The following is a 17,083-nucleotide window of genomic DNA, read 5'->3' as shown; positions in this document are numbered from 1 at the left end:
CCTATTAAAAATTATGCTACATAAGTGCTGCTTACCTACATGCTCATTGTCAGGGGTTCCATTCTCATTGCCAGGGGTTCCATGCTTGTTGCCATGTGGGATTACATGCTCATTGCCAAGGGAGAATACATGCTTGCGGTAACTGGAGGACAGCCGCCGCCGGGCAGAAGTGACAGCCATTGACAGCAGTGCAGAGAGCAGGGGGCTGCCCGGCTGTATTCAGAGCACTGCAGGTCCCAGCTATAATAACCCCCTCCCCCTTTAACCAGCTATAGCTTCGGAACCAACTGACCCATTTACATGAGATCAGTATCATATTGAAGAACTTTTGAGTGGGCTTTGAATTATTTTGGTCCCGTGAAACTGAGCCATTTGGTTCCAGAGAAATCTGGCCTCAAACAACATGAACAGCCATGAAATTACATTTCAGAAATGAATATCTCTGGAACCAATTAACCCATATGGACCAGCCTGGTATCAGATTGAAGGCCCAGCGATTTGGGTTTGAGATCAACCTCGAGCTTCTGTGATGCTGGCAGCCGTTGGAACCGGGTGGGGGTCGGAATTAGTGGGTCCCATGTTATCTTATGGAGAAAACGTTCTAGCTTTTCCCGGCTGTATCTCCGGTTTCCGGGGGGCTAGAGACGCGGGGCTGGTCTCGTTGGAAAGCCCCGGCCCTCAGCTATAAAATGGGCCTATTTGGAGAGTGGGCCTGGAAACCGCTCCACACCTGAATTTTTTTTTAAAGTGAACTTGTTGCCTGTGAACACTGATATTTTGTGCCAATTCATTACAATTATTTTTACTAATATAATGTGAAAATGAGTGTAGTTGGGGGTGCTTGGCAGCATCGACGCATGTGTAGCTCATAGTCAGGGTACATTCACAGGGACAGAGTTTTCTCACAAGTGATATTTGGAGCAATGTAATCAATTATCGATGTGTATGGTGATAAATCTGCCCCTTTATCAGCATTCATGAGACTGTAGCCTTCACATAGATAGAACTGATTAGTCATGATGATGTAGCTTAGCACATCATGGAGAACTACATATCCCAGGATGCCCTGCTGCAACAGTTGTAACGTGGCCACATAGCAAAACTGTAACAAGGCATGCTGGGATGTGTAGTTCCCATCCCTAATATACAGGGAGATGTAATATCCAGAGAGGTGCAGGCATAAGTGTGATTTCAGCTGTGTCTGCCTATTATTTTAAAATGGTAATCATTCAAAATGCAAACCTCACCAAAATGACGCCAATGCCTGCATGTCAGACTACTATATTTCCACCATTTACTATGAAATAGCTACTTCACTGAGGCAATTATGCCACATGAGAATGAGAATGCATACTGTCTCAGACCATAAAATGTCTGACATCTCATTAGAAAATTGCAGCTTTAAGAGGGTGCACAACTGGCTCACAGAGATGCATACAATGGCTGCCACCAAAGGGGTGCTTAGGCACAATTCAACTTCATATCTCATATACAAGTAAAAGTAAATTTCTGACTAACTGGAATTCTTACATACTGTAACAAACGTTTCTTTAACTCAGTCCAGAAATGTACTACCTCATTACTGTCTATTCCTATCATCCATTTTGTTTACTGAGCTGCTGCCAGAATAGAGGTCTTAGCATTAGTCCAGTAATCAGAGACAACATCAGACTGAGACTACTCCTCAAAAGTGAACTCTAAAAGGGTGTACACACTAGGGATGGCCATCGAACATCAAGGATTCAAAATCATCGATGGTTTATGGCCAATGTAGAATAGTTTTCTCATTGATGGGGGAGAATCAGATGGTTTCTCTCCATCGATGTCAAAGCATAACCGAATAGGTTTTTTTTTTCTTCGCCAAGGGTCCAGGACACAAAGCACAGCTCCGCCCCTGATACCCGTAAATCCCCACCCCCATGTTCTGATTGGCCCAAATAAATGGGATGGCCATCGATAGTCAAGACCACCGATGGTCATACATCACATAGTATGATAACATGTATGGTAATTTGTACTATCGTCATCGAAGGCAACCATCGCTAGCAACATTGTCAATGACCATTCCCAGTGTACACACGGCCAGGCTGCTGTTTTGGCTTTTTGCACTGAGCAATTTTGACTTTGTGTGACACACAGACATGGGATAGTAAAAATTGACTTGCCTGCACTGTCTATATCACTGGGCGATAGCGATGCCGCAGGGATGCACATCGCTTTCATTTACAGTGTACACATGTTGCAATTTTGGCTAACCTTCTAGGCAGTCTAGTCAAAATCACCTGGCCAAATTGCACCATGTGTACACAGCTTAACAATATGGCAGTTGCTAGATTCTAGTGGGCTAAAGGACCTCTGATGTCACAACCATGTGACACGTGGCGGCACAACCTACAACATCTCTGAGTTTAAAACCTGTACAGATGAGGAAAGGGCCACAGGAAATGGGGGGGGGGGGGTGTCCCACAGTGCTGCTACAGATATCTATATGGGGCAGGAGTAAGGACAGTGGGATAGCACTGTCACTATCCATGTGAACATCTGTTCCCTTTAGTATTCAGATAGCGAGTAAAGTTAGCCCGCAAGGGAACATTTGGGGTTGCATATTCCAATCTTGCTCCTCCCCCTATTGGGGTCCTTTACCATGGTAGAATTTAGACTCAACCCTATCAGTATCCCATCCCCTAGTCCACCCATGTGCTTTATTATAACTGATTAAAACAAGTGGTTACCTTACTGTATTTCTTCTGTGGAACCCAGTATTAGTTAATAAAAGCCATCCTGATACGGGATGTGGTCAAAATCCCGGCGGTCGGAATCCCGGCAGTCGGAATCCCGATGCTGGAATCCCGACCGCCGCAATGCCGGCACTTTGTCCTTCTATGGGTGTCCACGACACCCATAGAGGGAGAATAAAATAGTGTGCCGAGCGTAGCGGTCGGGATTCCAGCGTCGGTGCTTTCATACTGATCCCCCTGATGCATCGTATCCCAATGTGTCCACAAGACTACAGACTTGAAAATAAATAAACTCAGGGTCTCCACCCACTTTATCACTGCCCTTATCAACCATGTCATCCTTCCTAATATATCACTATTCATGGCACATGACTAATAACTTAGGAAAGATTAAGCTTAATGAATTTTGACAACCCATAACAAATATAAGCATGTTGGTGTGGGGGGAGGGGGCTGAAAGGTGCCGTTCTTTTGTGCCCAGTGAGCGATTACAGGACAGGAATGTTCTTCCTACTAGATAATGTGGCAGCCAAGGTGCCATGTGCAAATACAAGAAGCTCAGCTAATCCTCTCAGATAGCCACAGCCACCAAACACATTTAGCTCCTGCTGTGAAGCTGCTGAGCCAGCTGCCTTTATGTCTGAGGCCAGCTATTACCATCCTCTGGGTAGTAATACTGATGTTCAGCTTGCCGCCTCCCCTGAGACACAGTCATTTTTACAGAGCAGCCAAGCATCCCTTATTAGAGGGCCGATGCTCCCAAATATTCACATTTCTGATGCAGGGCTGAGCCTCTGCTGTCCTGAGGACAAAGATGAATAACAGTTTGCTCGCTCGCTCTCTCTCTCTCGTTCTTTTTCAAAACCGCATTGTCCCATTCAATTTTCAGCAGAAAATTATGCATTTTATAATAATCAGCATAATGCCATTACTTTTAATATCATGTACTTTATAGTCAGATGAAAACATATTAATGCACTTTTTTTTTTCAACAGATTTTTTTTATAATCCATTTACCAGCATAAAATTCAATGCATTCACTTTTTACTTAAGTTCAATGAAATGTATGTATGTATGTATGTAGTGTCCACACTGAATAATAAATAATGTACGATTGCATGGTTACATAGCCCAAGAAGGGAAACCTGAGTCTCAGTTTATGGGTTTTACACTATTATAAATCCCTGGATCCTTATCTCTCCTGTACACTGACTAACATTGTATTAGAGATTTAATTGATGCTGCATCTCGAAATCTCAGTCCCCATCCACGCTGTCCTCTGCCAGCCATCTTCCATCCTCAAATCATAATCTCTCTCTTAAAGTAAGCATTTTCTTCTGTATTATGTCAAAAACGTTAATGCATTTAGACATTAATTTCTCTCCCAGTATCCGATATCTATCGCTCAACTGTGCAGATTAGTTTTCCTTTTATTTTTTATCACAGATATGTTAAACGGTACATGTGAGTTATCCGGACGCCCGATTTGAAAATCGGGTCGGATCGGGCACATCGCATCGCATCGCATGCGACCATCGGATGCGATGCGATGCGATGCGATGCGATGACCCGATTTTTCCATAGGAATCAATGTTAAAATGGACTGAGTCCATTTTAACATGGAATTCAATGGGAAAAAGGGGTCCTTTTCATACCCCTACTATCCAAGTGGGCATGGAGTTGGATATAAACCTGTGGCGAGCGTAGCGAGCCACCGAGCCCGAAGCGTGGCGAGCGTAGCGAGCCCCGCGAGGGGACACGGAATACCGTCCCCTCGCGGGGCTCGCTTCGCTCGCCACGCTTCGGGCTCGGTGGCTCGCTACGCTCGCCACAGGTTTATATCCAACTCCATGCCCACTTGGATAGTAGGGGTATGAAAAGGACCCCTTTTTCCATAGGAATCATTTTAACATTGATTCCTATGGAAAAATCGGGTCATCGCATCCGATATCGCATGCGATGCGATGCGATGCGATGCGATATCGCATCGCATCGCATCTGATTGTATGCCTTAACTTAAGGCATACAATCAAAAAATCGGGCGTCCAGATAACTCACAAGTACCTGTTAAACATAGCCCCGGGGCTGTACATAGCCGCCTCGCTCCTACCACAAAGTGCCTTCCGCTTTGACTTTCAATTAAGCATAATCTGCTTGCTGCTAAACTCTCCCTCCGTGCCGCTGTTATTTTAAAACATGCCTTTATATATTTACATTAACAGCTTCGTACTGCATATCACACAAGCCCGGGTGACTATTTGTGTGTGCCAGTGAGTCAGGTCACATCTGTGACAGTATTCTGTATTGCCCGATTAGCCACAAGAGTTTGGCGGGAAACACTCCCCTGAATCCTGTCCTATACCTTTATTAGTACAGAAAAGATTTTCACACATATATTTTGTCAAAGTGATTACCAACAAAGGGGGAAAGCCGCGTTCTTTGGTCATTAAGTGCAATGTAAAAACATATCTTGAAGAGATTATAAAATGGTACTTTAATAGGGATGTTCAGTGTTCTGTAAGGCCAAAATGGTATTCCTCTATATCCAATAATATGTATATTATGTTCAACACCTTTTATCTTATTCATTATATTCATTTTCAGTATTGTATCTGACATTGTGAATTACTATCAGTCAGGTCAAAGCAGTCTGTATACATTAATAATTCCTGGGCCCGTGGGAGTAGATTTAGTTGGTGCAGTGGATGCCATTGCTATGGGCACCAGAGGCTCAGGGGCCCCAGATTATATACTGTAGTTGCATACACATTTCCCACTTTCCCTCTAAGCAGTTGGCTCAGATATAGTGCGCTGCCCAGTCTGAACTGTGCGACATTCCATTTTCAGTGAGAGGAGTATGCAGTAGATGTTGTAATGGTAAGGGGACACTGTAATGTGACATGATGGGAACTGGGCACTGTGATGGGGCTTTGTCTGACCTGAAAAGTTTAATGTGGCATAATATGAAATGGAGGTCACAATAATATTAAATAATATGAATTGGTGAACTGTAATGTGGCACAATATGAGGTGGAAGCACAAGAGTGTGGCATAATATGAACTACGAGCACTGTAACATGTCATAATATGAACTGGAAGCACTGCAATGTGTAACATTATAAACCAGAAGCCACTGTAATGTGGCATAACATGAACAGGAGGCACTGTAGTTTGGCATAATATAAACTGGGTGCACTGTAATGTGGCACACTATGAACTGAAGGCCAATGTAATATGGCACAATATGAACTGGAGGCACTGTAATGAACTAGGGTACTACTATGGTTCATAAAATAAATTAGGGCACTACTGTGAAGCATAAAAATAAATGACCAGAATATAAAGTAGGGCACTATTATGGGTCATAACATGAACAACTGCTGTAAATAGGTATTCCTCTAAGCATTGCAGCAGGAGCACCTTCACAATATTGCTCTGAGGCTCAAAGTGTTCTCACAGAGTACTGAGTGTGAGAATCAGAGTGTGTGATTTTGGGAGCGTTTTCCCAATTCTTTACAGTGGCAATCACTTAAATGGCAAGATCAACCTGGTTTTGCACCAACATGCTTTGGGAGTGAAATGGCCCAGTGGGTACTAAATATGGTAAACTTTATATAAGAATTTTGAGGTAATGGGGGGAAATTTATTAAGATGTGTATTCTACTTCACATGTGATGTTGCTATGGGCAACCAATCAGAATCGACTTCTTATTTATTTAGCACCCTCTAGAAGATAGTAGACAGGATCTGATTGGTTGCCCATAGAAACATCCCATGTGAAGTAAAATACACATCTTAGTAACTTTCCCCCAATGTCTCAAAATCTGAGTAAATGATAAAACAGAATCAACTTTTGTGTTGTACGTTTTAATGTAACCGTACCATGAAGAGAATTATTTCTGACTGTTAAATTACCTTATTTACATTCTATTAACCCTAATATTAAGATAGCATGTGATAATTTAATAAAACAACAATATGAAGTACTAGATCACAAATCCAAAGTTTCATCTTTTCCCAAAATAGAGCAGATCAACTGATTAATAACCCCAACGTCTTGTACCTGTGCTGAATCTCATGTTTTAGGCTTTACGTCCATATTGTCATGGAATTGCCCTTATGTTTTCTATAACGTACTTAAAATAATGTCATATTTGTCTACTCTTTAATAAATGCATCACTTCTTTCCTAGGTATGTGATCAGCCTTCTATATCGGAGCTAGTCGATAAGGTCACAGATGACGAGTTATATCTTGCAGAAAACCCCAAAAAATATTTACAGCGCATACTTCAGCAAAACGGATACCAAACCGACATTGAGAAGAGGATCATGAACTACCTTAATTACAACAGCAACCACTTGTCCATGTTCGCTAGGCCTGGGATTATTTAGTTCATGCTACTAAATAAATGTGATATTTAAGATCTATAGTCGATGGTCAAGTTTATAATTTATCACCAATGATGCTCTTCCCTCTGCATTCTACATTCTGTCCTGCAGGGGGAGATGATGCCTACTCCCCACTACTCAGGATACTGCAAAACTTTTAAATAAAATAAAATGTACCTATTTATTCCCTCACATTATTTATCATAAACAGAGTTGCAGATGTGTGTGAATGATTATGGTAACCATTTTCTTAGAATTGCAGTTGTTTGAAAATGAAATGAATAAAACATAGTACATGGTCTTATTTAGACATGAATTGAATGTATGTGATTAAAGAAACAGGTGCAAGTTCTAATTTGTACTCACATGAGCTTTTCAGACTTATATTGTTTATTAATGATTATAATCACATCCAAATTTATTTTAGTTTACAACAATTGTGCAATAAAGACATACAGACTAATTGCATGAAATGTATAATCATGTGTAAATATTTATATATTCAATGCTAGACATATATTTTATACATCATTTGTTTTTAAATCATGTAAATTTAATACAATACATAAGGACAGAACACGTGCGGTCTCTGTAGTACAACACACAATGTTATTGAACCCTGACTTAAGATGAGTACATACTAAACAATTTAGCTGATTGTGACGAGGCGGAACGACAAAATCTCAACATTGGGATAAATTTACTAAGATGGGAGTTCGTTCTATCTATCTATCTATCTATCTATTATCTTCTAGAAGGTGGTAAATAAATAAGAATTAGAATCTGATTGGTTCATATAGACGACATCTCATCTTTAATAGAACTCCCATCTTAGTGAATTGACCCCTTTGTCTGGTGTGTATGCACTAATTCACCTTCAGTTGTAGTATTGCCAAGATTCTCAATACACCTGCCGGCGTCAGCTTGCGGCCGACTGCCCAGCACAGGGCAAAGCCGCCCCACATGCTGAAACCCAAACTTCAAAATGGATAAATAGGGAAGACCGGGGCTGGTTATAACAAGGATGTAAGCCCCAATTTTGCAGGCACAGCTTCCGTGGCATGGGTCTAGCTGAGGTAACCGGACTGATCATAGACTGACTCAAGATAGACAGTCATATGGTCGGCTACTAATGGTCAACAGTCAAAAGGTAGACAGTGTCAAAAGGTCCACAGTGAAAAGGTAGACAGGGTCAAAAGGTCCACAGTGAAAAGGTAGACAGGGTTTAAAGGTCAACAGGGTCTAAAGGTCGACAGTCAAAAGGTTGACAGGGTTTAAAGGTCAACAGGCAATAGGTCGACATGGACAAAAGGTTGACATAGAAAAGGTTGACATGAACTTTTTACTAAATGTTCAGCCAACATGTGCCGACAGGCGGTATTTCATGCCCTACCATCCACTAGGGCGTGGTGGGAGAATAAAATAGTGTGCCGGGCGCAGTGAGGGAATGCGGTACACTTAGACAGTGTCCATGTCGACCTATGATGACATAGACATGCTAAAAACATTTTAAAAATCATGTCAACCCTTTTCCATGTCGACCTTTTGGATGTTGACCCTTTGACCATGTCAACATTTTTATGTCGACCTTTTAGCCATGTCGACCTTTTGAACTTGTCGACCTTTTGAACCTTGTCAACCTTTTGACCCTGTAGACCTTGTGACTGTCGACCATTAGTGGTTGACCATATGACTGTAGACCTAGACACTGTGGATGTTTTATACCATAACCCTAGCTGAAACCATGATGGGTAAATCAGGGATTTTCGTAACTGAGATTGATTTCCCCAAAATGTATCTGTTATATTGAACATTTTTATCATAATTTTTAACACCATGGACCAGAAATCAATAATTGTTTCAGGACAAAAGATTGTGGGTGATTTGTTTGTTTCAATTCTGTTTTAAATGGCAGACAAGGTCCATCTACTTTACTCTCAACAGAAATTCCTCAGCTTGCGAGAAACGTTGTCTGATGGCAACATTGGATTAGTCCATGGAGTCAGATAATTATTCAGTTGGTTAGTTGGGTAATCAGTTGTGTACGACCAGCATAGATCACACAGTTCACAATGGTATTTGTGGAAGCAGTCACAGCCTTCTGCAAGTCCGATAGTAGTGTAGTATTGAAGTATATTTTAGAGACATATAACCTTATTTTTATTTTATTTTTGACTCTTTATAGTTGTAGTAGTGAACAATGAAGTACGACATGAGAAAGAAAAGAAATAACATAGTGGTAGGCAATCCGCAAAGTTCAGAACAGAGGCGTAACTAATATTGTGGCGCCCCCCCCCCCCCCCCCGCCAAAAAATTACCTTACCCCTCCACATGCCGCCGCCGGCCCCGCATTCAGTCTGGCACCGCAGATAGCCTCCGGGCTCCGTCTCCTGCAGTAATGAAAAATGACACAACAAAATGGCTGCCCCCGTACAGCAGACAGTTTTTGTAGGGATGTTAGAGGAGGCGGCGGCCTCCTCTAGCATCCGTAAAAACTGTCTGCTATTAGGGGGCAGCCATTTTGTCGTGACATTTTTCATTACTGCAGGAGACGGAGCCCGGAGGCTATCTGCGGTGCCGGACTGAATGCGGTGGCGGCGGCATGCGGAGGGGTAAGGGGGGTGCCCGGGCACTGGGGGTGCCCCGCTGGCGCTTGCTCCCCCAAGCAGCCGCGGTGGCTGCCTTACGGTAGCTACGCCTCTGGTTCAGAAATAAGATAACTGTGCAAAAAAATAACAAAATCAAACAGATATGCTATTACCAAAGTCACAGTTGTGTCTAAACATTTCAATAACAAAAAACAAACACCAAGTAAAAGAAAGGGGTGAGGATAAGAGGGGAAAGGAAAGCTGGAAAGGTTATACTCCATTTCCATTGCAGCTAGGTACCAAAAAGTGGCTCTGGGGTTAGTGACACCTGGTGAGGCAAATAAGCCACCTGTGTGCACCAAAGGCATGCTGTCCACAAGGAGGCATCCTCACTGTGATGGTGTGACCTCATATGAAGCCCACGTGTACACCAATCCGGGAATGTGTCTTCACAGGGAAGGCTGTGACCTCATGGAAAGTCTGCATGACATCAGTTTCCTGAAGATGGTGGACCGCCCCTGGAGACTTTTCAAAGGCAGAAGCCGGGCACTAAACGAGAATGTCAATGCAGAGGAGTCAGCATTTTGGTTCACCCAATGAAATGGTAGCACCCTGCGTAGTTGACAGCCCCGCACCCTCCTTGCGACACTTCAAGGCAATTCACATGGGTAGTCATCAAGCATCACAAGTTTGTCTGTGGAGTGGTCAAGGACATCCACTGAGAGCCCCCTGAAGGCTTTGCTGATGAGATCTAAAATTTTGCAAGATTTGGGGGTAGTTCTACTATTAGAGGACACATAACCAAAGATCTGATGCATTCTAGTGCAGACCACTGTAATATACCTTGAGCATTACATTTTTTTTTTTTCAAAGTATTTGCCAGAGGAGTATATGCAGAGTTGCATGTGCTCAAACCACTTGGTGAAGCAGCTGGACAAGTTGGAAGGAGGTATGTCTTGCTACATGCTAGATGAAGCTTCCGGTGACGCAAAATTCATTTCATGCATCTTGCACTTGATTTGTACAAACATAAAGAAGTTGTAGGGGGCCAGGTCTAGGCTGTAGGGGGCCAGGTCTAGGCTGTATGATGTCTGACCATGCTCCTGGATGTAAGAAATTGGAAAAAAGTAGCGATAAACTATATTATATTAATAAAAGGACATCATATTTAAGTGAACCCGAATATAAACCTACTGTGTACCCCGCCCTTTTTTCCCTAATACCCTAACTTTCCCTTTTCTCTTTTCTGTTTACCCCTTTCCCCCACCCTACCCACATATAGGATTTTATATGTTGTTATATGTACAACTTTGAAAATCTCTCAATAAAACAAGCAAAAAAAAAAAGAACACAGGGGCATGTGAAGGAGGCAGAGAGGTGCGTGTAAGAACACAGGGGCATGTGCAGGTGGCAGAGGGGTGTGAGGAAGAACATAGGGGTGTGTACAGGTGGCAGAGAGGTGCGTGGAAGAACACAGGGACGTGTGCAGGTGACAGAGAGGTGCATGGAAGAACACAGGGGTGTGTACAGGTGGCAGAGAGGTGCGTGGAAGAACACAGGGGCATATGTAGGTGGCAGAGGGGTGCGTGGAAGAACACAGGGGCGTGTACAGGTGGCAGAGAGGTGCGTGGAAGAACACAGGGGCGTGTGTAGGTGGCAGAGGGCTGCATGGAAGAACACAGGGGCGTGTGTAGGTGGCAGAGGGGTGCGTGGAAGAACACAGGGGCCTGTGTAGGTGGCAGAGGGGTGCGTGGAAGAACACAGGGGCGTGTGTAGGTGGCAGAGGGGTGCGTGGAAGAACACAGGGGCGTGTGCAGGTGGCAGAGTTGCGTGGAAGAACATAGGGGCGTGTGTAGGTGGCAGAGGGGTGCGTGGAAGAACACAGGGGTTTGTGTAGGTGGCAGAGGGGTGCGTGGAAGAACACAGGGGCGTGTGTAGGTGGCAGAGGGGTGCGTGGAAGAACACAGGGGGTGTGTAGGTGGCAGAGGGGTGCGTGGAAGAACACAGGGGCGTGTGTAGGTGGCAGAGGGGTGCGTGGAAGAACACAGGGGCGTGTGTAGGTGGCAGAGGGGTGCGTGGAAGAAGGCAAATCCCCAACATGCATTAGAAGACTGGCACTGATATGTCAGGCATGTTGGCTTGGCATGTGAAACCGCAGTCTTGTGAGATAAAATAATGGATTTATAGAAAAAGAAATACCAGTAAGAGGCTGGAGCTATGAGCGTTGCATCCTACTGTAGGTAACACGCATTTTAATATGCAAAACAGATTGATTATAATTATGAGCATAAAGGCACAAGGCTGTCTAATATGACCTGAAAATTATACGAAGCCCATTAGCTACATGAAAGTCAGTGATAAAAACACATTGCTAATGCTGGCATTTTGCTAGAGTTGTGTTATCTGTCTGTAAATACAATAGGTAATGGAAAAGGTGAAATTGTCATGAGACTAATTATGTTCTATAGCGTGAGAAATCGCATCTCCACACAGGGTACTACATATGTAAGGACGGACGTTTCCAGTATGGATTCTGTGGACTTGTTCTAAAAAACGTACCCATGATTTTCCAAGGTATTTTCATAGCAATTGATGCTCCAGGGGAATTTATGGAAATTTTAGCCAGTGATTTGGGAGATGCTCCAATGTAATGCATGTCCCATCTACATGACTGTAGTGTAATCCATGTAGGGTTTCACAACAATTGTGTTACTTATACCATTTTGGTTACACAGCTGTTGTTATTAATAATAATAATACCATATATAGCAGTAGCAGTAGACTTCTGCAATGTATTTTCAGTTTGAGCTGTGATAGGTTTTACTTTCAGTTTGAGCGGTGACAGTTTTTACCCCACAAACTGTCCACCCCATGCCCAGTGGCTATCTGCTCCTACCTCTAATCTCTGTCTTCACAGCGTCCTCTCTCCATGGTCCTAATTCTGGTTCACTCGCAAAGGCAAAAAGATTGTAAGCTTGCAGCAGGGACCTCCAACCTCTACATCTGTCTGTTTTACCCAGTTTGTTCTTTCAGTGTTGTCAACATTTGTAAAGCGCAACGGAATCTGCTGCGCTATATGAGAAATTGGGTACTTGGTTTCTTATCACGGTCACAATCGCGGGCATCGTGTGCCTTAACTTTAAGGCACACGATGCGACGCGATGCCCACGATTTCCCCATAGGCTTCAATGTTAAAATATTTTATATTAAAGCCTATGCGATGGACTCGATTTGTCCATAGGCTTCAATGTTAAATTATTTTAACATTGAAACTGAGTCCATTTAACATATAAAAAAATGGGAAAAGGCCGAATAAGGGCCATTTCTCATATGCTATGGCCCCGTCATGTGTGTAAAAAATAATGGCCCCCCATTGTGGCTGCCACCCCCATGATTAACGCGAACCCGAAGCGTGGCGAGCGCAGCGAGCCCCGCGAGGGGACGCTGATACCTGTGAAGCCCGCGACGGGACGCAGGGATCTGTGAAGGTATCAGCGTCCCCTCGCGGGGCACGCTGCGCTCGCCACGCTTCGGGCTCGGTGGCTCGCTGCGCTCGCCACACTAATCTATTCTCAACTCCACGCCGACGTGGATGGTAGGGGAATGAAAAGGTCGGAGGACGCGCACCGCCGCCGCTCGCCACGCTTCGGGTTCGCGTCAATTGTGGGGGTGGCGGACACAATGGGGGGCCATTATTTTTTACACACATGACGGGGCCATACCCAATGAGAAATGACCCATATTGGCCCTTTTAACATTTTTTACTATGTTAAATGGACTCAGTTTCAATGTTAAAAAAATTTAACATTGAATCCTATGGACACGATGGACCCGATTTCTCCATAGGCTTCAATGTTAAAATAATTTAACATTGAAGCCTATGGAGAAATAGGGTACATCGCGTCGGTCGCGTCGTGTGCGTTTTGGTATGCACCCGACGCGACCGACACGATTTTTTCCGACACGACCAACACGATAGAAATCGTGGTGGCCATGCTAGGAAACAAGTACCAAAAATTGCTTCTCAAATGGACAAAACCATATGTGCACTGTATCGGGGGGGGGGGGGGGGGGGGGGGCAGATGTATCCTGTGCAGAGAGAGTTAGATTTGAGTGTGAATTTGCCTTTGCGAGTGAATCAGAATAAGGGCCCATATCCGGCAAGTTTGAAACAGATCAGTGTCAGTATCAGATCAGGATTCACTTTACGTTGGTCCGTCAAATGGCCTATAGTGGTCCCTGGCATTACTTTGAGGTGAGTATAGTTGTGCAATAATAATATGTATTTATTTACAGTTTATTATATGGCGCAGCATATTCCGCTGCACTTTACAATTGGAAACAACAGTGATTAAACAAACTGGGTAGAAACAAACCGACATAGAGGTATGAGGGCCCTGCTCGCAAGCTTACACTCTATAAGGATAAGTATAATAATAATAATAATAATAATAATAATAATAATAATGTTATTTGTATAGAAGTTTTTCTCCCAATATGACTCAAAGCAATTTCCATTTACATTTACAGCACACAAAACAAAACAAGCTTAACAGTGGATAATAGTGAAATGCTTGAGAGAACAGGAAAGTCTTGAGTCTATTTTTGAAGGATTCTACAGTGGGGGCCTCTCGCGCTGCGTGGGGAATACAGATATTAAGCAGCACTGTTCTTATAATATACAACCATTTAGTCCATGCCCCAGTAGAGCTTACAATCAATAAGAACTACCATATGGACACACAATCAGTTCACTTATCAGCGAGTTTTGGATTGTGGAAAATAACCAGAGGAAACCCATGCAAACGCTGGGGGCACATACAAACTCCACACATATCGGACAGTGGCTCAAATCAAACCCATGGTGCTGTGAGGCAACAATGCTAAACACTGGCAGCACCCAGTACTATCGTCTGCAATGGTTAATAAAATCTTGGCATGTAAAGGTGGACATGAGAAGATATGTGTATATAGGGCAGTAATTTTCAACCTTTTTCAGGTCGCGGCACACCTGACAAGACTTTAAAATTGCCAAGGCACACCAACAGTTTTTAATCAAATATAAGACAAGTAATAACAAATATTGACATATATTTAATATATGTTGAGATCTGTTATTATTGCCTTTAAAATTAGTAGAAACAAATAGGTTTTACTTACATAAAATATCAGTGGGAAACATATGCCCCCACTATGCCAGATAACACATATTCCCCCAATATGCCAGATAACACATATGCCCCCACTATGCCAGATAACACATATGCCCCACTATGCCAGATATCACATATGCCCCCAATATGCCAGATATCACATATGCCCCCAATATGCCAGATATCACATATGCCCCCAATATGCCAGATAACACATATGCCCCCAATATGCCAGATAACACATATGCCCCCAATATGCCAGATATCACATATGCCCCCACTATGCCGGATAACATATATGCCCCCAATATGCCGGATAACATATATGCCCCCAATATGCCAGATAACACATATGCCCCCACTATGCCAGATATCACATATGCCCCCAATATGCCAGATAACACATATGCCCCCAATATGCCAGATATCACATATGCCCCCAATATGCCAGATAACACATATGCCCCCAATATGCCAGATAACACATATGCCCCCACTATGCCAGATAACACATATGCCCCCTCTCAGTACAGCTGAGGCCCTCAGCCCTGCAGTGTCAATCATATTAATTGGTTACATTGCCAAGCCCCTCAGCCCTGCACTGTCAATCATATTAATTGGTTAAATTGCCCCTATGCCCAGCAAGCTGGCACATGCCATTCGCCCAGTGTTGCCTCCAGCTCCATCATATCATATGATAGAGCTGGAGGCAACACTGGGCGAATGGCATGTGCCAGCTGGCTGGCTGGGCATAGGGGCAGTGGTTACCTGGCTGATGATGGTGGTTGCTGTTGAGGCTCCGCTCCGGCCTGTGCAGGGCGTTGAGGTGGTTGTGGCAGGCAGGGAGGGTGGGCCGCGGCCGGCCGCTGCTGGGGGTAAGGCGGCAGCAGAGGGGATGAGTGCCCGTGTCGGACCACCAGCCAGGTGATGCCAAAGCCTGGCTGGCAGCAAAGGAGAGGAGCGGGACGCCTGGGCTCTGGCTGCTGCCAGGAAGCTCCGGGGATGCCGCAGGCCTGACAGGCGCGGCCCGCAGCTCTGACAGGCGCTGTCTCAGGCTGCTTGGCTAAAATGGCGCTGAGGAAAAAGGACCCTGGTGAGTCGCCGTGACACGCTGTCACGCGGCACACCTGAGGACTGGCCGCAGCACACTAGTGTGCCGCGGCACACTGGTTGAAAAACTCTGATATAGGGTGAGATTTAATAGGATGAGAGATTCAGAAAGTGAGAGAAATCTCCAGGTTTTTTAAAGCGGCAATCATTTACACTTCAAAATCAAACTGGTTTTGCAGTGTAAATGATTGCCGCTTTAAAAAAACTGAAGATTTCTTACCACATCTCTCACTTTCGGAATCTCTCATCCTATTAAATCCAGGGTTGCCTACCCTCCCGGAATGTCCGGGAGGGTCCCGGAAATCGGGTCCCCCTCCCGGCCCCCCGGAAAGGACGGCAACCCTCCCGCATTGACCTGCCTCTCCGGCAAAGAGGGGGTCCGTGGGGGGTTCGGTGGGTCAAATGATGTGATTGCGTCACTTAAACCCCGCTCCCCGCAGTGCAATGCATAAAATACCGGCATTGCACGACGGGGGGCCTGGCTAAAATGTTGTGATCGCTCTAGCCACGCCCCTAAATGGCTCATCACAGCCGCGGCTCCGCCCCCTTTTCCTCCCGGCTTTGGGCCCGCCCCCCTGCCATACTGAGCTGGCTGCTCTCTCCCGGAGAGAGCAGCCAGAAAGTTGGCAACCATGATTAAATCTCACCCATAGTGTTGAACACCTGGAAATATAAGAAAGGCATAAGTGATAGAAAATGTTCATAAATTTAGGGGTAACTTTAATCATAACAGAAATCTAATTTAATATATAGATTGGTTTTGTTTTCACTAGAAAGAGATACGTCAGGTTGCGGATGCATCGAATGCAATCGAATGCACATCAAATTTATTAGCATTCGATGCAGATTCGATTCCGTGTAGTGAAAATCGAATAGAAAAAAGTCTTGGCAGGCAAGACTATCTAGTGGAAATCTAATAGTAATGCAAATCTAATGTAGATAGTGCAAATCTAATGGGTGACATTTAATATGATGCGATTTTGTCGCATTTTCCGAATATCACACTTTTTTTTTGTCGCACCATATCACACTTTTTAAAATTGCTTTTTTTTTGCCTCGAATTCGCATATTTAATGAGATGCGAATTTACAGCAAAAAATGCGA

General features: G+C 44.1%; 1 protein-coding gene across 4 annotated transcripts in view; it reads left to right on the top strand.

The window, feature by feature from the left end:
- The window catches only part of CFAP61 (cilia and flagella associated protein 61), a 256,250-nt gene extending 249,083 nt beyond the window's left edge, over positions 1–7,167 (top strand). For all 4 annotated transcript variants that reach the window (XM_083175929.1, XM_083175928.1, XM_083175927.1 and 1 more), the window contains one exon: positions 6,931–7,167. In XM_083175929.1, coding sequence (XP_083032055.1) covers positions 6,931–7,131 — 201 coding nt within the window. In that variant the 3' untranslated portion in view covers positions 7,132–7,167. The remainder of the gene's footprint in view (positions 1–6,930) is intronic.
- Positions 7,168–17,083: the final 9,916 nt, after the last annotated feature.

The sequence above is a fragment of the Crinia signifera genome, chromosome 3 (genome assembly GCF_055691185.1).
Source record: "Crinia signifera chromosome 3, ASM5569118v1, whole genome shotgun sequence".
NCBI lineage: Eukaryota > Metazoa > Chordata > Amphibia > Anura > Myobatrachidae > Crinia > Crinia signifera.
This window is presented reverse-complemented; position numbering and strand designations above follow the sequence as displayed.